The 24,960-nt window shown below is 43.8% G+C and overlaps 1 protein-coding gene across 2 annotated transcripts in view; it reads left to right on the top strand.

Moving 5' to 3' along the window:
- The first annotated feature begins 3,690 nt into the window (after nucleotides 1-3,690).
- The window catches only part of EMB (embigin), a 28,573-nt gene continuing 7,303 nt past the window's right edge, over nucleotides 3,691-24,960 (top strand). The window contains exons 1-5 of one of the 2 annotated variants that reach the window (XM_083576257.1): nucleotides 3,691-3,892; nucleotides 13,805-13,885; nucleotides 17,475-17,537; nucleotides 19,387-19,582; nucleotides 20,725-20,816. In XM_083576257.1, coding sequence (XP_083432383.1) covers nucleotides 3,793-3,892; nucleotides 13,805-13,885; nucleotides 17,475-17,537; nucleotides 19,387-19,582; nucleotides 20,725-20,816 — 532 coding nt within the window. In that variant the 5' untranslated portion in view covers nucleotides 3,691-3,792. The remainder of the gene's footprint in view (nucleotides 3,893-13,804; nucleotides 13,886-17,474; nucleotides 17,538-19,386; nucleotides 19,583-20,724; nucleotides 20,817-24,960) is intronic. The other variant, XM_083576258.1, reaches the window with a different exon arrangement.

Genomic DNA, 24,960 nt, shown 5'->3' with positions numbered 1-24,960 from the left:
AGGCAGAGAGAGGCAGGTTGTGCTGAGTTCCAGACTAAGGCCAAGTTGCCCACTTCCAGCCGCGTCCAGGTTGAGCAGGGCTGAGCAGACCTCAGCATCATTTGGTGTGATTGGCTTCACAGCTAAAGAGAGACAAGACAGCTGAAGAGAATGCACATTTAGCACTAGAACCTTCAAGGTCTATTAACCTGTGATTAGTTGTGACTTTTGCATTGCAGGGGATTGGGTTCCCTTCCAACTCTATAACCAGAGCTGGAAATTAAACAAAATGTCCCTGGGCCTGGGAAGAGGCTATCAGTTCTGTACCCTGAGTTCACAAAGCTTTCATGTAAATTCCACTCCTGCTAAGCCTGTTCAGCAGCCTAATTTTAGTGAGAAAAGCTATTTTGTTGCTGCTGCTTTGAAACAACTGGGAGACAGAAACTCTGTAAATCACCCAGTGAAATCCTCAGCCGCCTCCCTCCCACTAAAGGGCTAATTCTGCTGCTTCCTCTCACTCTTGCTGAAATCTGCTGCCTCCCCCCTCCATGAGTTTTTGCAAGCATGAGGGCAATGGAATGAAAAGTTAGGAGCCATTGATCTAGATCAGGCACTCCCCAAACTCGGCCCTCCAGGTGTTTTGGGACTACAACTCCCATCATCCCTAGCTAACAGTACCAGTGGTCAGGGATGATGGGAATTGTAGTCCCAAAACATCTGGAGGGCCTAGTTTGGGGATGCCTGATCTAGATGAACTGGGTGAGACAAGTGTATCTCATTAGGAAGGTTAAAATCACTCTGCGCATGCTCTGAGGTATTCTTATTTTATTAATATTAGAATGCTTACGGCTGAGCTCTGACATTTACAGCAAGCATTAAAGGTTAGTCCTGCTGAGTCCCTGGAATTAGCTGCACAGAGTACTTTACATCAGTACTCTTCAAACTTTTCAGACCTGAGACCCATGTTTAACTGGAGCACACATTTGAGAGCCCATTTCTTTTCTTTTTAAAAAATCATATGGTGGAGTGCTGCTATTATGACCCACTTTAGATTAGGCTGCAGGCCAATAGCAGTCCCGATGCACCAGCTGAAGACCACTGCCTCATTTTATGGAGCAGCATACAAAATGTCATTCATAACTAACTAATTAACTAAATCAAATCAAGTGTTTAAAATTTTTAGACCATGGTGGACAGCTCAATGAAAACTTTAGTGGTAGGAAAAAATAATAAAAAAAATAAGGCTGAAATTATAGCAGGGAATAATACTGCAATGCCTTTATAGAATTATATAATGGAGTGACTTGGGGAATAAGTTGTGCATCCCCCCCCCCCCAAAAAAGAATATTTTAGAGCTGCAAAAGATGCAGGAAAGAGCAAGCAAAATTATCAAAGTGTGGATCAAGACAAGAGACTCGATCACAAAGCAGGGAACAGTGAAAGCATTTTGGGACACCAGTTTTTGGAGTAGAAATGGCACAGGGTACAATTGCCCATTTTCATGGGAATTGAATTCAGTGGGCCTTACTTCTGAGTAAACATATACAGTGGTACCTCGGGTGAAGAACTTAATTTGTCCTGGAGGTCCATTCTTAACCTGAAACTGTTCTTAACCTGAGGTACCACTTCAGCTAATGGGGCCTTGTGCAGCCGCCGCATGATTTCTGTTCTCATCCTGAAGCAAAGTTCTTAACCTGAGGTACTATTTCTGGGTTAGCGGAGTCTGTAACCTGAAGTATCTGTAACCCGAGGTACTACTATATAAGATTGTGCTGTAAGAGGTTCTGTGATGGGGGTTTAGAAAAATATATATCTCCCTCTTCCACTACACTAGATTGGTGGTTTAGGACAAAAGGAAGTACATCTTCACACAAGCCACATAAATGCCTGGAATTCCACTTCCAGGAGATGTAATAGGCATCAACAGGGGATTAGGCTAATTCAAAGACAAAGGGACTTGGTTAATCAATGGCCAGGATGGCTATCTCCAGAGACTGCTGAGCCACTAAATACCTGTTGATGGGAAACAAACAGTGCTGGTGGAGTCGAGGGGTGTGTTTGTGTTTGTGTTGCTGTCCTGTTTCAGTCCCTGCTTATATGGCTGAGCATTCCACGAAAAATATTTCTCTTTGTTTAATCCAGAGGGGCTCTTCTTCATAACCTTATGAGGTTAGTTCTGTGGTGCCTCAACCATACATGCAAAAGTACTGATACACACACTTCTCTGAGTGGTGAGAGACTTCAGGGGTACCAGCTTATACCTTTGTTTTCATTTCCTTGGAATGAAAGTCACCATGGCTATGGTGTCTTTATTAAATATGGTTTTATTTACACATATATTCAAGCTGAGCACCAGAGGATCAGATTTTGCCTCCCCCATTGGAGTTCTAGGTGAGTTCAGCAAAGAGCGAGAAGTCAAGCCATTGTGTCTTCCCAGCTTTCAATGGGACTAGTCAAAAAATAGTCCCTGGTCTATTGTTCTCCTACACCTCAGATGATGTGGCCTCCAGCCAGGTGAGAAGGTGGCAATGCCTGCCATCTCCCTCTAAATGCATCACTGGTTAGTTGTGTCTATGGCAATACAGCCAACTCTTAAGTCATGGATAAGGGATGCTTAACCAACCCCCAGTCCTATAACAAAACCTTCACTGGATTTATTTAAGTAGTTGGCCATTGATCAGTAATTCTACACTGATTGTGCCCTGCAATGCAGATGCAGGTTATTATTACTTCTTCTATTTATTAGTCACTTTTCCTCTCCTGCCTAAATGAAACTCAGAAAGTAACAAACAACAACAACAACAACAACAATAATAATAATGTCCAGTAGCACCTTATAGACCAACTAAGTTTGTTCTGGGTATAAGCTTTTGTGTGCATGCAGATTTTTTGTTGGAAGCCGATCAGAGTGGCTGGGGAATCCCAGCCAGAGGGGTGGGGTATAAATAATAAATTATTATTATTATTATTATTATTATACCTGAATCTAGAAACAAACAAAAGTCAGACTAGACATAGAGGTTCCTTCCAACTCTATGACTGTAAAGAGAAAACAGAAAGAAGTTGCTGGTAGCCTTTTTGAACAGATTTAAGTGATTTTGGTTTGGTTTATTAAAAAAAAACAACCTGATTTTTTTTTTTTTTGAACCAAGGTCCTTTCAAAATGGCTGCAAAAATCGCAATACAGTGGCAACATTGCCAATCCAGTCTTTTACCATCACATACAAATTAAGACTTTGAGAAAGCCAAATGCTAAAAGAGCAGCTTAATAATAATAATAATAATAATAATAATAATAATAATAATAAAAGACAGGTATCCTAGTGGCGGCCAGATCTGTCTTAGTGAACCTAGATTTTTTTTTTAATGCACCTGGAATTGTTGTGCTGTTGCTCCTCTTTGCTCTGTATCTCTTGTGAGCCCATCCATTCACTCAGGCTGCAGTCCTAAACATACTTACCTGGGAAAAGCCTAACACGGAGACCCAGTGGAACTTACTTTTGAGTAAGGATGCATAGGATTGGAACATAGGGAGTCTAACCACTCCCTAGTCATTCATTCATTCATAGAAAGATTCGGCGGTTCTAAAAAGCTGCGCGATGGCCACACTTTCCCTTTCGCACCTGCTCGACGATTCGCTGGTTGGTTGCTCCTCTTGACGTCAGTCTCCCGTTATTAGTACAGCTCCAGAGCAACACCCTTCTCAAAGAACGAGGCGCTGCTAGCTGGAGCGGCCGGGCGGGGCGCAACGGAGCAAGCGGCCAGACCTCACTGCAGTGCTATTGCAGAAGCTTCTGCCGGCTGCAAGCAAGTATGAGCGCCTTCGTGGCGTTGCACTCCGTTCGCCTCCTTCTCCTGCTGGTGGTTTGGGGTGTCTTGGACGTCGGGAGCAGCAGCAGCAGCACTCCCGCAGGTAAGGATATTAATAATCGCTATGAATTTCCGCGGTGTTTTCTCCGGGCGGCTGGCATCCGTCCAGAAAAAAGGATGGTCGTTGCTGCGTTTCTCATCCCAAGGTGAGCAGTCACCTTGAGAAGGTTTGCTTCAAGGCAAAAAAATAAATAAAACGACGACTATTATTTTCTCCGAACCGAGGGGAGGGGTTAGATGGTTCAAGGAATTTTAATTTTAAACGTTCTCTTTATTCATTTACCCCAGCCCGAATTTATTTGGCAGGAGGGGGTTGCTTTGGTGAAGTGATGTTCTGCCCGAATCTTCACTTTGCGGCATACTAACCAGGCTCCCCCGCCCCCTGAAAGGTTAATTCCTACCTTAGGACTATTAAGATTAAAAAGAGACGCGTCTAAGGCGTTTCCAAATTCTGCATTCCCCTGGTTGTAGAATCCTTCATGTCCTCTTTTGTAAAAGCCATTGCCTTCCTAGTTAATAAAAGGAGGAGGGGGAAAATAAGCAGGGGTGAGAGAAGTTAAGATTCCAGCAGGTGGTAAAGTGGAGGCAGACAATAGTCCCTAGGACTGGAGATCCGTGTTGTTGGAGCAACATTACCCGTGGAATTAACTTAATAATGCCAGGATGATGGCCCATTGTTTCAGCTGTGAATGATCACTGTCCTTTGTTTTGTGTCTGTTTGCTGCTGTGTGAATGATGTGCTACTTGCATGTCATTGCTCTTTGCTCCACTATAACCACCACCATGCGCGCGCACACAGGTGTAAAGGCACAAGGACATAAGAAGAGCCTTGCCGGATCAGGCCCATCCTGTTCTCCCAGTGGCCAACCAGATGCCTGTAGGAAGCGCGCGCCCCCCCCCAGCAGGACATGAGCGCAACAGCACCCCCCCCCACTTGTTGCCTCAAATATTTATTTATTTAGACCATTCCTATACCACTTCAGATATTAAACTGTCCCTAAGCAGTCTGCAGTAAACTGAAACAACGGTTACAAAAATGCACAATAAAGCCAGGAATGTGAATACACAGAGATGGAACTTCCATCTCAAACTGCCCCTTTCCCCCCCACCCCGCAAACAGCTCTCAGCATCCTATCTCTCACTGTCACCAGTGCTGGCTCTCACCGAAGACCCAACAAACTCACAGATTTGTGCAAGTCTCACAACAGAAGAGGGTTCCTAGATCCTGCTGACATTGCCCTAGGGACCCATCTGCACCATACAATTAAAGCGGTATTGCACTGCTATAAACAGCCATGGCTTTCCCCCAAAGAATCCTGGGAGGTTAGGGGTGCTATGAGTTGTAAGGAGACCCTTATTTCCCTTGCCACAGTTGCAGTTCTCAGGGTGGTTTAAAAGCAGGCCTGTCTTCCCAGGGAACTGAGAATTGAAGATCTGTGAATGGAATAGGCTCTCCTTAACAACTCTGCTTTAAATGTGCAGGTAGGACTCTAGTCTCTGGCTCCAGATCCCCAACTTCACTACACATTTAAAGCTATTTTAGCACTTTGAAGTCCTGTTTTGTGCACGCTGCATTAAAGCCCTGTTTGGCACGATATCTGACGATTCTCCCCTCCCCGCAGTTTGCGCCACAATAAATGCAGAGGAAATGGTGTCTGTGCTTCCTGTTTGAAAGTTTGAGAGAGTTTTACCAAATCACACAGTGAGGATATGAAATAAAGCAGCAGACCTCTTTCACAGACTGAATTCCATTAGAATTCATGGGGTTTATAAAGTCATTATTGAAAAATATCCTGTTCCTTTTCTTAAAAATTGTAGTATAATCTCCTGTACAACAGACAGCAGTTTCCAACTAGAAAAACAACCAGATTTTGAATTGCTAGGCGTAGGGCTGGATCCTCCAGAGTCCAAACTCACACTCGTTACACCAAAGTTGTTACAATCATTGAGACTCTGGCTGTGTACAATCCATGCACATTAAAGCATTCAAAGCAGTTTCTTTTGCTCAAAGAATTCTGGGTAGTGTAGATCACCCCTAAGAGATATGTTAACAACCCTTAAAAAAACTACAGTGCTCATAATTCTTCGAGGGAGGGGGAATGTTTGAATGCAGCCTTAAGCTGATTTCAGTAGCAACTAAGTGCCACTCACTTAGTCTGGATACAACCAATCATATTCAGGATTTCTGAGATGTGGTGGGGTCACATGTGCCTCTGATCTATTTACTGCTGAAGAGGCCAACAGGTTGTATCACAGTACAGTGGTACTTCGGGTTAAGTACTTAATTTGTTCTGGAGGTCTGTTCTTAACCTGAAACTTTTCTTAACCTGAATCACCACTTTAGCTAATGGGGCCTAATGCTGCCGCTGCTGCAAGATTTTTGTTCTCATCCTGAAGCAAAGTTCTTAACCCGAGGTAATATTTCCGGGTTAGCGGAGTCTGTAACCTGAAGCGTATGTAACCTGAGGTACCACTGTACTGCTGGGATCAGAAGGGTTAGAAAGATATTGAGTAGTTTTATCTCACATTTGTTACTTTGAAGCTGTGTTGCCCACCCCAAATGGACCTGGTTTCAGCTTCAGAATTCTTGATCCCCGCAGAGTTGCATTTCCCATCCACCAGCACTGAGTGGTTGCTGTTAAGTCTAGCCCCAAAATTAAGCAAGTACCTTTGTACTTTGTAGTAGCAAAGCTGTTCAGAAGCTCATCCACAATCTACGTTTTATCTTAAGCAGAGAAACAAAGGGACAATTTTAAATGGGGAGCAGGAATAGCCCTTCAATATGAGAAAAGGATTTTTAAGCATAGTGAACTTGGAGTCATCAAGTAAAACCATTTGGCTTCCAATTTAGGAGAGACAAATTACTTCATGCCATGGAGTATAATTTAATGTATGGAATTCACTGCCACACAATGGGGGTGGCTGCTAACTTAGACAGGGTCTTGCAACAAAATGGCATAGTGTGGAATGTGCCTGTTCCGGGTTCCTGCCATCCAACCAGCCAGCAACATCCTTGAGGATACTTCCATTTCATCTTCTCTTGTTTTCTGCTCCTGCAAAAGGCAGTCAGCATTTTGTATCCTTAATCCTTATTGGACTGTTTGGATTCCTCTCCTTAGAGTTCTCCTCACTCCTGTGCCCCCTTCAAACCAAGCCTGCTGATCCTTTTGTATATGGATGTTGCAGTTTTGGCTACCTAAATTGTCCATGTGTGGAGAAAGATTTCTCAGTCAGTATGCAGAGTAGCTTTAAAAAGGAGACTAATGAATGAGTGGTCTCTTGTTGGTTATGAGTCACGATGGCTGTGTGGAAATTCCAGGTTTGATGTTTTGGAGTTTTGCAGATGCAGAAGTAGGTCATCAGGTGGGGCGAAGCCACTAGGCTTCCTGGCAAGTAGGTTACAGTTGCTTGCTGGAAAGTAGAGGGGTGAGGTGGAAGGCGATTGGCACAGTGCACATGCACTGGCAGAAATGTTGGATTGGCTCTGCCAGTGGGTTTGCACCATGCTGACATCCACACCACCTCTCCCTCTCAGTGAGCAACAGCAACACACTAGGCAATCAGGTGTGGTGAACCTTTGGCCTTCTAGTTTTTGATGAACTGCAACTCCCACCAGACCCAGCAAACATAACCAGTGTCCAGGGATGATGGAAGTTGTAGCTCAGTAACATCTGGAAGGTCAAAGATTGACCAGAACTTGCTTAGATGGAGCATCATCCCTCATGGAAATGGTGGGCCTCACTTGGCCGTTTCTGGATTTTGTCAGTCTGCTTATCAGCTGTATATCATAGCTTCACCGATATAAAATTGACTCTGTGAATACTTTATTTCTGTCCAATACCCTGCAGTGGTGGAGCAAGCAAGTATCTCTTCCACAGTGTGAACTTCGGCTAGACTTTCTGGTGGAGTTCTAGAACAGAACTGTTTTGGGCAAAGTGATGCTATCCTACAGAAGGATTGCCTGAAATTTATATGCTTAGTGCCTTCTTGGAGTAACTTCTCTGCTTGATGAGGTCCATCAGAAGATGGGCAATATAGGAAGATGCTGTATACAGTACTCAGTCAGACCATTGACCTCCATCTGGCCCAGTATTGTGCAAAATGGATGGCAACCCATGTCACCAGGGTTGTAGACATGGATCTCTCCTGGGCCTACCTAGAGATAATACTGTGGAATTAAACCTGGAACTATTTGAACTTGAAGCATATCCTCAAAGGAGGAGGTCAGAATCAAGAATGGGGGAGAGCAGCAGCAACAGCAAAATTTTAGGCTCAGGCATTTAAAATGCTGTATATAGCTCTGGGATGATTAATGGATTTCTCTCACATGGCTGTTGTGGAGATGACTGCAAAGCAGCAGTGATATGGAAAGGAGGACTAAAAAGAGAGAATATACAACTCAGGTTCAGGGCTGCCAACTTGAATAAAATATTTGGAGGCCCAGGTAAGCCCCACCCTCCAAGTGTCCCTATTTTCCAGGGAAATCCCTGATTGAGAGAAGGTGTCCTGGTTTCTGATTTGATCCTGGAGTGACCCACTTTTCCTTAGGATGTCCCTATTTACATTGAAGAAATGCTGGAGGGTATGGAGTTAGCCAACTCCCGAGGCATCTGAAGCAATCCGGTATAGGGAAGTTGTTGTTTTTTTATAAAAAGTTTAATGTTTTATTATGTTTTTATATATGTTGGAAGCTGCCCAGAGTGGCTGGGCCAACCAGGTAAGATGCATGGGGTATAATTAGTAAAATGATCATTATGGAATGGGACGTCCCTATTTTCATCTGAGAAACGTTGGAGGGTATGCCTGCATAATTGATCACATAATGTGGTCCATGCACACCATTGTATGGCAATGCTTATCAACTTTGGGGGAGGCCCCCATGACCCCTAAGAGTTGGCTCCTATGCTCAGGTTCTTCACTCTTCATCTCTGCTTTATGTTGCACCAATCCTAACGGTCTTGCGCAGTGCAATCCTACATATGGCTTACTCCCAGGCAAGGGTCTAGAATTGCAACTTCAGACACTGTTCTGCGAGGTACTCTGTTCCCACAAATATTACTACAGTACTGTTGCAGAGAATAAAGTCAGACTTGAGGCCTTGTATATTTTCAACTGAAGTAGTTCCATAGCTTATAGAACTTCAGTATTTTAGGTATACTTTTAATGGAACACAGTGGGTGGCTGTGTGCAGATGTGTGCAACTGTGGCACACATACACCCCTCAACCATTTCCCTTCATAATGTACTATCATCAAGAAAGGGGATGTGGTTATGAAGAAAAGGGGAAATGAGGACTAGTTAAGATAGGTTCGATCTATAGCAGGAGTCAGCAACCTTTTTCAGCCATGGACCAGTCCACCGTCCCTCAGACCATATGGGGGGCCGGACTATATTTTGAAGGAAAAAATGAATGAATTCCTATGCCCCACAAATAACCCAGAGATGCATTTTAAATAAAAGGACACATTCTACTCATGTAAAAACATGCTGATTCCCGGACCGTCTGTGGGCCAGATTTAGAAGGCAATTGGGCCGCATCTGGCTCCTGGGCCTTAGGTTGCCTACCCCTGATCTACAGCATACATATACAGAGATATGCAGTACATATCTGTGGTATACCTGGGAATATCCTTGCCTGAAACCAGTGCATTTTTTCTGGGGGGGGGCACAGGGGTACACATACCCCTAAACATTTTGTGAATCTAAGTTTGGCCTCATTGAGGGGCAGTATTTCAATATGAGTAGGAAATGAGAGTACCCCTAAACATTTTTTTAGAAAAAAAGGACTGCCTGAACCCCTGGAGAGATGCTGCCAGTCTGTGTATAGACAATACTGAACCAGATAGAGCAATATTTTTATATTATTTGCAGGCTTGACAGTACCTAGAAGGTGGAAAGATTTGAGTCAACTTGCTATCCGAATGGCACCAGCATTGATGGGGAAAAAGTGAGACACAAGGTGAAAGACAGTGGTGAATTTTAAAAGGCAAAAGGGAAGTTTCAAGTGACATGGCATTTTTAAATAAAATACATAGTGTGGAAGGAACAGAACTGGCAACCACCAGCAACGCATGGCTTCCTGTGGCATGACTGTACAAGATGACACTGTCAACCCAAAAGGAGAATTCTGGTCATAAGAACAACAAATGCTTTACAGTAAAACAGATGCACCCAATGGTCTGAACTATGTGTTACCCTCATGTTCTGGATGTTATACATTATCTTGTTCTTGTCACAAAAGCAAATTACTTTTTTAAAAAAGAATAGACTCATTTTAAGGGAGCTTCCTCTGAAAAAAGAATCCAGTCCCCAATTGATCTACAGCTAGCAGAGGCAGCCTGTTTCCTTAGAAGCAAGCAGGCATGAATCATTGCAGCAAAGAGCACCAGGCTGATTAATTTCTCAGTCCATTATTGACAAAGGCATTATTGGCTATGATGATCTCAGATAAGACACTGTCTTCCTTCCACTTGGGGGACATAACTGAAATGATCTCATTGGTCTGGCGCAGGCACAAACTGTTCTTTGCAGGTTGCTTAGGACAACAACAGAGGCAGGAAACATTAGAGGGAGAAGAACCTCCATCCAAATGGCAAGAGGTGAATTGTTTCATCTACTGTGTGACTTTGCAAGGTTGATGTCTAAACCCTGTTGGTACACAGATTCCCCCTTCCAAAAACCAGTACAGTGGTACCTTGGGTTACAGATGCTTCAGGTTACAGACGCTTCAGGTTACAGACTCTGCTAACCCGGAAGTAGTACCTCGGGTTAAGAACTTTGCTTCAGGATGAGAACAGAAGTTGTGCGGCGGCGGCACAGCGGCAGCGGGAGGCCCCATTAGCTAAAGTGGTACCTCAGGTTAAGAACAGTTTCAGGTTAAGAACGGACCTCCAGAACGAATTAAGTTCTTAACCAGAGGTACCACTGTACAATGGTTTGTTAGTCATTTAGCAACCAATGAGGAAACGGAAACAACAAACATTTACCCTTTACATTATACTCATACATTTTCCCCAGACCTGTCTTTTATGAAATATATTTTAACAGCATGTCAAAAAATGACCCGAAATGTGATGGAAGAGGAGTATGAAGAGAGGTAGAACAGGGCAGGGAGTGTGGAGCACCTGTTACGTTTTGGAGGACTAAGCCCTGTGCACCTTGTCTTACCTTCTTCCCCATCAACTAGACCATGGGTAGGCAAACTAAGGCCTGGGGGCCGGATCCGGCCCAATTGCCTTCTAAATCTAGCCCCTGGACAGTCCAGGAATGAGCGTGTTTTTACATGAGTAGAATGTGCCCTTCTATTTAAAATTCATCTCTGGGTTATTTGTGGGGCATAGGAATTCATTCTTCTTTTTTTCAAAATATAGTCCGGCCCCCCCACAAGGTCTGAGGGACAGTGGACCGGCCCCCTGCTGAAAAAGTTTGCTGACCCCTGAGCTAGCCTGTTACCCTTGGATGTTGTAGGAAGACACTATTTTGCTGGCAGTGTTGAAGTATGGCTGTTAGTTCGTCATCTTCTCTATAGACAGCAAAATGTACTGAAACAGCTCAGGGGTGGAAAGGTGTGCATGAATATCAGGGCATCCAAGAGGGTATCTATGGTATTAACTGGGATTTGAATTTGCATCTTTCCAATCCTAGGCTGACGCTGTATACTCTATGTTGGGGTAGTGAATCTGGTGCTCTTGAGAAGCTGTTGGACTGCAGTGCTCATCAGACCCAGCCACACACTGCCCGTGGTCAGGAATTATGGAAGTTCCAACATCTGGAGGGCACCATGATCCAGAGACCAATAAATTTAATAAACAACAACAACAAATTAGGGTGTCTTTTAGCTATTGAGCCTTCTAGTTGCCTGTAGAAACAGAAAACCGTGTCAAGGGTGGGTGATCATGAAGGGTGTAAAAGGATGGCACCCATGCGTAGTAGTCCCAGGAAGTAGCTTGTGAACTTGATGCTGCCTATTCAGAGATACCAATTTTTGACTTAAGGGTTGATACTCATTTCTCCATGGACAAAGTGTTGTTAGTGGTAGCAGGGCATGTGCTGCATAGAAAGAAAGAAGCCTAAGAAGTTACCCGTACTCTCATCCCTCTAAAGCAAGGCACTTGTGGCAGTTCTCTCCTTTTTGTACAGCCGTCAGGAAATGTAGAACTGCCCAGAAATAGTCTTTCAGTTCTGGGTTTTCTGTTTGTTTGTTTTTATGCCGTGTTGTTGTTGTTGTTTGGTCGTTTAGTCGTGTCCAACTCTTCGTGACTCCATGGACCAGAGCACGCCAGGCACTCCTGTCTTCCGCTGCCTCCCACAGTTTGGTCAAACTCATGTTCGAGAACACTGTCCAACCATCTCCTCCTCTGTCGTCCCCTTCTCCTTGTGCCCTCAATCTTTCCCAACATCAGGGAGTCTTTTCCAGGGAGTCTTCTCTTCTCATGAGGTGGCCAAAGTATTGGAGCCTCAGCTTCAGGATCTGTCCTTCCAGTGAGTAGTCAGGGCTGATTTCCTTAAGAATGGAGAGGTTTGCTCTTCTTGCAGTCCATGGGACTCTCAAGAGTCTCCTCCAGCACCATAATTCAAAAGCATCAATTCTTCGGCGATCAGCCTTCTTTATGGTCCAGCTCTCACTTCCATACATCACTACTGGGAAAACCATAGCTTTAACTATACGGATCTTTGTTGGCAAGGTGATGTCTCTGCTTTTTAAGATGCTGTCTAGGTTTGTCATTGCTTTTCTCCCAGGCCCCCCCCCAAAAAAAAGCCATTAAAATATAGCGGACCCACCACTTAATACTACAAATTAATAATGCAGTGGATCCACTCCCGCTAAATGTTCCCAATTAAATATAGTGCACCCACCTCACGGTATACCAATTACACGAATTTCTACAATTTACCACAGATTATCTAGTGGGGGACTTGTGTGAGGGGAAAATGTAATGATATAGAGTCCCAGGCAGGATCTGATCAACAAATGAGAAAAGTTTTATTAAACAAAAAAGTTTATCAAACAAAGTGGGTCAGGAAATGCATCCCTAAACAGGTATTTAAAAAGGTAAAGGACCCCTGACAGTTGAGTCCAGTCGCAGACGACTCTGGTTGCGGTGCTCATCTTGCTTCACAGATGAGCCAAGGGAGCCGGCGTTTGTCCAGAGACAGTTTTCTGGGTCATGTGGCCAGCATGATTAAGCCACTTCTGGCGCAACGGAACATCAAAACCAGAGCAGCGCACAGAAATGCCTTTTACCTTCCCGTCGGAGCAGTACCTATTTATCTATTTGCACTTTTTTTGGCGTGCTTTCGAACTGCTATGTTGGCAGGAGCTGGGACCGAGCAATGGGAGCTCACCCCACCACAGGGATTGGAACTGCCAACCACCTGATCGGCAAGCCCAAGGCTCAGTGGTTTAGACCACAGTGCTACCCGCGTAAAAAATAATAATATCCAGTATTCATTACCAGAGCCCCTGCCCTACCATTAGACAGAGTGTGGCCAGTAGTGTAGTGGAAGTCCACGTTCATGGGCAAATGATTTGGAGTACTTCAATATCATCTTTTGGAATGACTTGAGTTGCATTTTCCATGAGGCTTTGTTGCATGAAGGAGATGATGGAGGTCAAGGGTATGGGGAAGGCTGACCTGTGTGGTCCACATGGCCTAGCCTGTGTCCCTAAGCTAGCCTGCTGCCCACAGGTGAGATGGAGGATGCTCTCCTGTCTCTGTAAGCTTTCATTTCCAGTCTGGTTTGCTTTTCCCTGTACACGGAATGAAAGACAGGTGCCATGCTCATAACTTGTCAAAGGATTCGGACGTTTCCTCACTGTGTTTGGATGAAGGGTCCGCTCCATTCTCAGGATCCAGAAACATTTTTTAAAATAAATAAAATTAAAACAAGAATCTCAAAACTGTACCATAAAAAGAATAAATATTTTTTCCTCTTCTTTTTTTATTGTATGTAGCTGATACTTCGACAGCACAAAATCCCAACCAGGAAACAACTTCCAGCAATGGAATTCTCTCTCAGGGAGCTTCCACTTCAGGTAACAACCTATTATTATTTTCCAGTAGGGCTATTTTCTCATGTCTGCTGTTTCTACCAATAGTGATGACAGCACAAGATTAATCTTGTGCTGAGGGAGTTCGCACTCTAAAATATTCCAGTTATTGAGAGGAGGAAGATAAAGCTGAGGAACACCTTGTGTTTTACTTTTGCCCTGTAGGAGTCTTCTTGTCACTCATTCCAGGAGAAGCCTGTACCTTGTCATGTATTGATTGAGTTGCATTCTTCAGCCTGGGCAAGTGTACTTGGGAGCTCCACTGATAAGATTCTGTAGGCAAAACAGAAACAACAAGTGTTGCAGCCCCTTGTAACTTAAAAAGAGGCACGTAGCAAAATTCTCAAGGCTGCAGTTCACACACCCTTTAAGCTGGGGCTAGGCACATTCCCACCCTCTCCTCCTCCTCTCTTAATAAATGCAGAAAAACTAGATTTATTACCTGGATTCTTGCTGGCATGGACATGAATCAGACCCCAGCTTTTGCACCTCTTACCCCCTACTAGAGAACCCAGGTGGCATCGGGGGGGGGCAGTTTCAACAGCCTCAGACACCTACAGGCACATTTGCACCGCACATATAAAGCACATGACTTCCCCCAAAAAGTCATGGAGACTGCAATTTACCTACACAGGTCTGCCAATCCCAGTGTTCTTAACAAACTACAGTTTCCACAATTCTTGAGGGGACTCATGTGCTTTATACATGTGTTGGTTGTGCTTGGATATATGGTGCAGATCTGCGATATGCACCATAAACTTAAAGTACATGATGTTCCCCCCCCAAAAAAAAAAATTCCAGGAAGTGTAGGGTGCTGAGAATGATGGCTCTGCAAGCAGTAAACTACAGTTCCCAGGATTCTTTGGGGGAAGTAATATGCCGTAAATACACGCAGTGCTTTTCTTCTAGGAAAAAAAGGTGTTGGTACTGTGTACAGTGTACCTCTGGATACGAACGGGATCCGTTCCGGAGCCCCGTTCGCATCCTGAAGCAAACGCAACCCATGTCTAGGCATGCGTGGGTCACGATTCGCTGCTTCCGCACAAGTGCATGACATCATTTTGACTGAGCATGCGCGAGCGGCAAAACCGGGAAGTAACCCATTCCGTTATAGTGTTACCTCAGGTTAAGTACTTAATTTGTTCCGGAGGTCCGTTCTTAACCTGAAACTGTTCTTAACCTGAGGTACCACTTTAGCTAATGGGGCCTCCTGCTGCCACTGCGCTGCCAGAGCACAATTTCTGTTCTTATCCTGAAGCAAAGTTCTTAACCTGAAGCACTATTTCTGGGTTAGCGGAGTCTGTAACCTGAAGCATATGTAACCTGAAGCGTATGTAACCTGAGGTACCACTGTACTTCCGGGTCGCCGCAGAGTGCAGCCCGAAAGTGGTCAACCTGAAGCAACTTCAACCCGAGATACGTCTGTACTGTTGAGAACCCCCAGTAGAGGAAGAAAAAATCACTGAGTATACAGTATGTGCAGCCTAATACTTGGCAGTATGGCCAACAGGAAACAGTGTATTTAAAAAAACAAAACAAAACTGGTCTGGTTGAACTGGAGGCTACTCCTACCTGAGCCCATGCCTGCCTGCCTTACCTACAAGCATTCCAGAGGGTGGCACTGTCTCTCATTTTAATATCAGCATTGCCGTTTGTTGAACGCGGCTGAGTTAGGAGGATAGGAGCACAACTAGAACTAGTTGGCTCCACCTGTTGCTGGTTCTACCTGACGTTGGGCTCCCTGTCTTCCACCCTCCCAGTCCCAATGGACACTAGCCGCTGCCATTCGGTTGCGTGTCAGATATCAAGCTGTTTCAGTTGCTTATCAGGCCAAAGGGGCCCAGCCCAGGAAATGCTAGACGATCTGATTTGTGCTCATTGTGTCACCCAGCCCACGGTTACATTTTGGGAAGTTCCGCTGTTTATTTCTCAACTTCCTGTACAGGTTTCCTGTAGTGGGTGTTTGGTGGGCTGCTACCCTCTTGCACTGTTTTGTGGGCTTCTGGGAAGCATCTGATTGGCCAATGGCGGAAACAGGATGCTGGGCTGAAGTGGTCCCTTGCCTCTGACCCAGCAGGTCTCTTCTTTTGATGCTCTGAAGCTCCATTCAGCAATCTTCCCCTCCAGAACCATCAGCTAAGGCGTCCCAACAAACAGCTGCCTTTGAAACAACTCCTTAAAATAAAACGCAGCCCTTGCTCCAAAACATTTTCTCTCATCCACAGGAAGGGAGGAGCTTTTAAAACATACACACACACACACACACACACACACACACACACACACACACACCTCCCCCCAGCAACTTGCATATTATATAAAAATGAAAAGGAGCCAGACCCCTGCAGTGTCGGAAGACTTTTTCATGCTCCAAAATGTTTTGAAAGAATATTAGGGTGGTTCTGATTTTCAGCAACCTAGGCTTGGTCTCTGGAATGTATTCTTCCTAAATATCTCAGACCACGATCACAGCTACACAGGGCTAAGGAAAACATTACTTTAAAAGTATTCCTGCACTTAATGTGCCCATTCTTCTGCAAGGGTCAAGACAATGGCAGGCAGGCAGGGGGCACTTAACCCTTTCCTGATATCCAAGAGTCACCCCCCCATGCTATTTGCATTGGGAGGAATAATCCTTGGGCTACACTGGGAATAAGTGCTGGAGAGAGGGATCCCCCCCCAGCATTGTGTGTTTATGTCTGTGTGCATGTCTGCATTAAGATCTCCCCCTTTGTCTTGCCATAGTTTCGATATTACTTTTCCTCTTCCTCATGGCAGCTACTTAGGTGTGCATTTTGGTTGTGTTTTTTAATTGCCTGTTAAATGTGGTAATGCATTTCACCTTACTGTAATGCATGTGACCTTACATTGAGTTTGGCTCATAGTCTGTAGTTTAGTGTGGCCCATGGTTTGTAGAAGAGAAGTCAAATCTGCAGTGACAGCTTGTAAATGATTTTGTGATTAAAAATGTGCTTTTAGGGCACTGTTCACTTCAGATGAAGACTTCTTAAGAGTCAATTCCAAGACACAGCAACTCTAGTTTACAGGAGTTGCTGATTGCAAAGGCCTCTGAGACCCTGGAGAGCTGCAGGCAGAGTAGACCAATTGGGACCAGTGGTCTGCTCAGAATAAGGCAGCTTCCTATGTTCATTACAAAGTGCATTTCTGTCCTCCCCTTCCTCTAAGCATCACGGAGTGGCATAAAAGATCTACCTTCCACTGAGTCTTCTTGGTCTTACTCCAACTCTGCATAACTCAGCTTTCTGCAACCTGGCATCCTCCAGATGTTTTGGATTATATCTGCAGCCAGCACAGTCATGGTCAATAGCCAATGTGTGGAGGAAAATATATAGAGCATAAGGGTATCAGAAAATGAACTAGGAGGATAAGGAGAAGCTCTGAGCACAAGGCTGTTTTTAGTGGCAGCCCAATGTTCTTTATGAAATGTACTTCTGCTCCTGTGGTCCTTATATTTTTGATTCAATTAAAGAATGTTAAAAGAGCAAATTAATCTTCTGTATCTTGTTCTGCTCGATATGAAAATAAACCTAGTCTCAACTTTTCTTTTTGGCAGCTCCACGTTCCGTTACACAAGCACCAATCCTGCCTTTTGAGAAGTATAATTTAACCATGAAGGGTATGTTTTCTCCTCTTAATCTTGAGCATTGATTGGTAGTAGAGAAGTCATGCTAATTTGGTTTCTTTTGCGTGGGAGTGGGGGCGGGGAACCACAAGTAAGATTCCAGCTATCATGGCCATGGAGATAAATTTCAAAACATTGGATCAAAATTTTCTAGAGTAGCTCAAAGCTAGAGAACAAATTGAGGGGGTGGGGGGTGGAAACTGCTTGTATTTAAGGCTGGGCTGAGATGGACAGTCTTGATGATGATGCTTTATGGACTTTATGGGCTCCTTTGGGCTGTGTGGGCTACATAGCTAATAAATATTATTATTTGAATTTTTGCCATTAAATAATTTTATGTCAAAAAGTATGCGGATAGAAACCAAACATGTCTGACTATTTAAGTCCAGAATACAAAGTACAGCTTAGAGGCAGCTGTGCAGGAAACTACAGTGAACCATGTGTGTCTGAGGTTACCCACAGAGTATTTCATTTTTATATCAGACCAAGCCCTATGGTTTTGCTGCTACCCTTTTCTGAGTTGCTCCATAGGGATACATTCTTAAACCAGTTTGTCAAGTGTCTCCCTTTCTGTCGAAAAAGAGACAGAGTTATTTTAGCGCTCCTTTTTGGTCATGCTGGGCATGGACCCTCTTACCAATGATATTTAAGCTGCTTGAGTAACCTTATTTTTAGGCTGAACAGTCAGGGATAAATTGCTTCGCATAAAATAAATACTGAGTTATTACGGAGGTATTTCACAGAATTTATATGGAGGAAAATTAGTTGAACTTAACCCAGTGGAACTGTGATTCACTAAGAACATAAGAGCCTGCTGGATCAGGCTAAAGGCCCATCTAGTCCAGAATCCTGTTCTCACGGTGGCCAACCAGACACCTGTGGGAAGCCTGCAAGCTGGTCATGATTGCCGCAGTGCTTTGCCCACCTGTGATTCCCAGGAGCTGATATTTTGTAGACCTCACACCAAAAGGCTTCTCTGTCTAGTTGTCATGGACTGGTTGGATGCTGAGGAATGGTGGGAGGAACCAGCAGGGGAACCAAGGGAAGAAGGTTTAGAGCCCAGGGAGTAGTGGGGGGACAACGATGAGTGGTTAGAGGGAGAAGACTGGGAAAAGGAAGTGTTGGAAGCTGAAGACCTAGTGAGTTGGGAGAGTCTGTAGCAGAGAGAAGTCCAGAATCGGAGGCAGAAGCTGAAGCAGGAGAGTGGAAGGAGGGAGACCAAGAGATGAGTCAGGCTGGCAAAGAGACATGGTTGTCTCTCCCTCCTGCTGTGACAAGCTCCCCTCCCCTCTTGACTCCCAGAACCAGAAAAGGCATGAACAGGACAGAGGAGAGGTTGGCTGCACAAAGGCACAGTCTTAGATTGCTTGGAAAAAAATTCCCGGGGAGGAGGGGACTTAGATGGCAGTGAAGAGGGTGGGGACTTTCAGTCGCGGCAACTGATTTTCATGGAGTAAGACCACCAGGAATAAGCTGCTTTGTTCATTAATCAAGTCTGTTAAGATCGCGTTTTTGCCAATAAAGAGTTAACTTCAAATTTGGACTGTGATTACTGACTAGCACTCACCTGTGACACTTGCTGATGCAAATGCCTGACTTATCAATGCACTGGGAGTATTTACTTCTAAGCAAGTCCCTGAAATTGATGGAAACGACAGTTTTAAGTGTGTTTGGTAGAATTGCAGAATGGTAGGGCTTTTCTAATGTCCTCATTGCAAAATTAATCTGGATTTAATCTAGTGTATGTGCAACCAATAGTCTGTTGTTTTTTAAAAAATAGTTACGTAATTTCATATTAAAGTACTTTCTATTAAGCACATAACTTTCTTTTTATTTCCCATAGATTCCCCCAAAGATTCAGTGCTTAAAACCATCATTTTACAGAGTCCAGCTGAGCTTGAACTGTTGTGTAGTTTGGTTCTTAAGCCTTCTGTGAATGTGGAAGAAATTGAGGTTGTTTGGAAGAAGGAGAACGAAACAATAAAAAATGACAGAATCTTCAAGAATGAAAGCAAGAACAGCTGGTGCAGTCGACATGAGTGAGTGGCCTTTCTGATTTGCCTAGTGTATTACAGTATTTGTAAGGAAGGAAGGTTTGATGCAGACAGGTGTACTGGCATTGCTCCCCCACCCCAGTTGATGATCTTCTGCAGGGTATGAAAAATGATTGATATAAAAGATTGCATTTGCAGTGAAGAGGAGAGCTTAACTATGAGAGCCACAGGAAGGCTACTGCAAAGGGCATCCTTGTGTCAAGTTTTTCCCTTCCATTCACAATGTGTAGCAGCATTTACATGGTGCCATAAAGACAGACGTGCCCCAGGTGGGAGGCGTGTGATCTACCAGGTGATGTTGGATTTCAACTCCTATCACTGAGTTGGCATGGCCAGTCGTTGGGGATGAAGAGATTTGTGGTCTAGTAACATCTTCAGAAGGGACCCGTGTGGCGCTGTGGGTTAAACCTAGGACTTGCTGATCAGAAGGTCAGCGGTTCGAATCCCCGCGATGGGGTGAGCTCCCGTTGCTCGGTCCCTGCTCCTGCCAACCTAGCAGTTCGAAAGCACGTCAAAGTGCAAATAGATAAATAGGTACCGCTCCGGCGGGAAGGTAAACGGCGCTTCCGTGCGCTGCTCTGGTTCACCAGAAGCGGCTTAGTCATGCTGGCCACATGACCCGGAAGCTGTCTGCAGACAAACGCCAGCTCCCTCGGCCAGTAAAGCGAGATGAGCGCCGCAACCCCAGTCGGTCACAACTGGACCTAATGGTCAGGGGTCCCTTTACCTTTACCTTTAACATCTTCAGAATCCATCCCTGATTTTAAATTTGAGAGGTGGAGATCTCAACACATGTCATTTTTGTTGGTGGCCACATAATGGGTAACTTAAGTTTCACCTAATGGGTAAATATTCACTGGAAGTTCCATCTGTAGTATTTTATCTGTGGTGGTTTGTTCACACAAGATGCACTGCCCATCAATTGATCTGTTTCATGTGCTACAGTTTGCAGTCTTCCATGAATCTGGAATATCCTTGTTTTAGCAATTTTGCCTTCACTCTCTAATTCTACTTTCAGTTTTTGCTTTGTGAAGTTAATTCCAGCTTCTTATCACTCCTTTTTATTTATTTATTTTTTTAAAAAAATAGTCATATAACATCAATTATATAATGCTTCTTCTGTTAAGGGTAAATGTCACAACAAGAGACCAACTTGGAAGCTATACTTGTGTTTATAAAACCAAACCTGAAGAAGTTAATTCTACATTTCATTTGCAAGGTAAGATCATGAAATGGTTGCTTCTTTTGTGATCCTATTTATTCATAGTGACATAACCTAACCACAGGGTTTTATTGCCCAGCTATCTGTTTCAATGAGCATTTGTGCTAATAGCAATAAAATCCCATGGAGCCAAATTGGGGGAGTTAGTTCAGCATTTTCTTCCCTCCAAAATACTTGTTGGGTTTCACCCATCCCTGTTTATGATGCTTTGCTGATATAGAGTTAGCAATAGAGAGATCTCATGGAAAGGTTCCATTGCCTTCCTGTCCAACTCTATCTTGTAATTGGACTTATAACGCAAATGTGAATGCCTGTGGAAGTGGGCTTTGGTGCATCATGGTGGGCTGAGCATTGAAGAGCACTAGGACCATAATTGAAGGGAAAAGATGGTGGAGGCAGAACATGAGAAGAATCCTCAACAATCTGAGGGTATGGTATGTTGATTTACAGTGGTACCTCGGGTTACGAACTTAATATGTTCCGGAGGTCCGTTCTTAACCCGAAACCATTCTTAACCTGAGGCGCGCTTTCGCTAATGGGACCTTCTGCTGCCGCCGCGTGGCTGGCACGTGATTTCTGTTCTCATCCTGAGGCAAAGTTTGTAACCTGAGCTACTACTTCCAGGTTAGTGGAGTTTGTAACCTGAGGTGTTTGTAACCTGAGGTACCACTGTACTTATATTCAGGGTTGGCCACATTGTTTTGCCCCCAAACCAAAAATATTGGTTTGATTTCATGGGGAATTAAATGTATGCAATACTTAGGCGCTCTCTCTCCCAAGGTGAAAGCAGCTTGTAGTGATGTAAACTAGTTGAAATGAGAACAGCATGAGTCTTACATGCAAAAAAAGTTGCACCAGAAACTATCTGCATGCAGAACTACTGTAAAGGAAAACAGAAATGGGCTTCATTCATTGTGCATTGCAGCGGGCATTTATTTTTTCTGTAATAGGTACCCCATCTTTCTGCCAAGGGGCACAGGATGCATAAAGCCCTTCCACACTTTCTATCCTTGCAAACCTGTGAAATAGATTAGGCTGAGAGACAGTGACTGGCCCCATCTGCATTAGCCATTATGTGACATTGGCTCTTCACACCACTGACATACTTAAACTTTTGCAGCAGTTTACAAGTACAGTGGTACCTCAGGTTTAGAACTTAATTCGTTCTGGAGGTCCGTTCTTAACCTGAAACTGTTCTTAACCTGAAGCACCACTTTAGCTAATGGGGCCTCCCGCTGCTGCCGCACCGCCGGAGCACGATTTCTGTTCTCATCCTGAAGCAAAGTTCTTAACCCAAGGTACTATTTATGGGTTAGCGGAGTCTGTAACCAGAAGCGTCTGTAACCTGAAGCATCTGTAACCTGAGGTACCACTGTATAAAAACCAATGACTCAAAAACACTAAAATATGAACACACGTAATTAAAATATGCAATCAAACAAGAACAATAATAATAATAATAATAGCAAGTTCTATAAGTAAGCATACCACTTGGAGCAAGCAACATTTTATCTTTAAGATGCATAAGTGAGTGCAGCACTGAATGTAATATTTTCAACTTTTTTATTGTGTGGTTTGTGTGGGTTTTTTTTTGGGGGGGGGCGGTTGGACATAGCTTTGTGTTTTTAAATTTATATATTTGTTCCTGGAGTTGAAGTTCTACCTATTGTCCTGAGTTTTTGTTTTGTTTTTGTTTTTCACTTTGTTTCCCCTGCCCTCTCCTTCAAACCTGCCCAGGATTTGCAACAGTTTTTACTGATGCTTTCCCTTTTTACTGAAATGGGGTTGTAAGAAAGGTACCTTGGTGTAAGATGATATTTTACTGAAGATGCAAGTTGCTGAATTATTAAAATGGGGCTAAATATAGAATGGATGGGACACAGTGATGGGTGCCAATTAAATATTAACGATGTGCTGCCTTTGTATAGGCCATAACTATTTCAGAGTTGAGAGCAAGTATGTTTTGAAGAACTTTCACTTGGACTCTTAATAAATTAACCTTCAATTTGCTAGTTGCGTGGATACTTGTGGAAAAGCAGCAGCCAAACCATCTTAAAAAGCAGCTGTTTTGCAGGATTAGAATTTCATTATTGCAGAGTCAGGTTTTGCATTTAACTTGTGACCAAAGGACACCCATTCATTGGCTTTCAGTAATACTGTTTTTCGAAATATTTTTTTCAATGCTGCTGTAGCACCAAGGCAATGTCTGAACTAGATTATATCCAATAATGCATCCTTCATTTGCTGGGGTGGATCTAGACACAGGTTCAAAAGCGATAAATAAGTCAGAAGTTAAATTGTTACAACAAAAGGGGGGGAGCCTATGTAATAATCCATATAAACTCCTTTTTTGCTCTCTGGCACCAATTGGTGTGGATGTTTATAATGCATGCAAAACGTACAGTGGTACCTCAGGTTACATACACTTCAGGTGACACACTACGCTAACCCAGAAATAGTGCTTCAGGTTAAGAACTTTGCTTCAGGATAAGAACAGAAATTGGGCTCCGGCGGCGCGGCAGCAGCAGGAGGCCCCATTAGCTAAAGTGGTGCTTCAGGTTAAGAACAGTTTCAGGTTTGTAACATGCAGAAAATAGCAATATTAGAGAAACCAAAGACTGGAACTGAGGGAAGTTGGGGGGTGGGGTGGGGGTGGGTTCTGGGGGGGAGGGAGGAAAAATGGGGGGAAATAAGGATATGTTTTTGGATAATATGTCTTGTTATAATTTTGAATTAAAAAAAGGAAGGGGAAAAAAGAACAGTTTCAGGTTAAGAATGGACCTCCGGAATAAATTAAGTACTTAACCTGAAGTACCACTGTATTGTGACGAATGTAGCGAAGTCTCTGGTCATTCCCAGAAGAAACCAGTTTACATGGAGCTGGCAGATATGGCCACTTCATGTAGAACTGAGGCACCTATCATTGTGTGCTCCAGATCTGCTGGACTACAATTTTCATCATTCCTGGCCACACTAGCTGTGGTTGAAGGAGTTGTAGTCCAAAAACTCTGGAGGCCACCATTTTGACTACCTGTGAGTCATGGAGACTGTTATGTATTCATTAGTCTGTGTGTGCCTGAGCTTGAGTCTGGACTATGGATTCTGAGCCCCTGTGTTCTGATTTGATACATGATATCCAATCACAGAACATTTCAGGATTTGGGCCATCGACCCTTAAACTCTGAGTTACGATTCGCAGCTTGGAAGTTTAGACAGCCAGTCACGGTGGGAGTAGGAGTGGCCCAGGCCTCCAGAAATGTCTATATGCAGTTGCTTTGCCCTTATTGTCCAGTTCTGTTAATTCAACAAAGGTTCTTGCTGTTATCACTGTGTCTTGCTTCATGGGAACCCACCTACACTTCAGAGGCTCTGCAATGAGAAAAGTGATCAGGGGAGAGAGTAGAAAGCCCAATCTTTGTTCATCGTTCTTATTGTGGAAGCTTTGTTTGTATCATGAGTATGGAATGTATTTCCCTATCCTATGCATGCTTCCTCAGATGTCTACCGTAGTCAACTGCAGCCTTAGGCTGCAATTTTAGACATGCCTCCTTGCGGGGGTAGTTTCTATTGTATTCAGTGTGTCTTCTGAGTAGATATGTATAGGATTCTGCTGGTGAGTCTTTTATTATCAAGTGAATTGAAACTCGCTTTTTATATGGTTTCCAGTGGTCTCCCATTTAGCTTCAGCTAACTTGCAAAATACAATGGTGCAGCTAGTCCTGGAGCTCAGGGCCAAAGTTGAGAACTCTACAGCCTGTTTTCCCTTCCAAATGATTGCCCAGAGAATGGCAAACAAGCTTTCTTTTAAAAAAAATCAAATCATTTTACTGTATAGTCATGTGGCAGCCAGCCAGAGATATATATGGTTGCAGATGTTGAGCTTAACTTTACTTTAAAAATATATCACCTTTTTTGCAACAAAACTGTACTTGTTCTCAAATGTGAGTTGAATCTGGGCAGCAGATATCAATGGTACCATATTCTGCATAGCCTACAAGTGTTCCAGATAAACCGGGACATCTCGTTTTTTATTGCGAGAGACCGGCAGCCATTTTGGTTGCTGGGATCTTGTCCAATTTTGCAGCACAAAAGTGCTTGGGGGGGCGATCTTGTGTGGGGGTCAAAAAACATGCATTTGGTG

Source organism: Podarcis filfolensis (genome assembly GCF_964270895.1).
Source record: "Podarcis filfolensis genome assembly, chromosome: 11".
NCBI lineage: Eukaryota > Metazoa > Chordata > Lepidosauria > Squamata > Lacertidae > Podarcis > Podarcis filfolensis.
The sequence above is the reverse complement of the archived record's forward strand: the minus strand, read 5'-3'. Positions and strand labels throughout refer to the sequence as shown.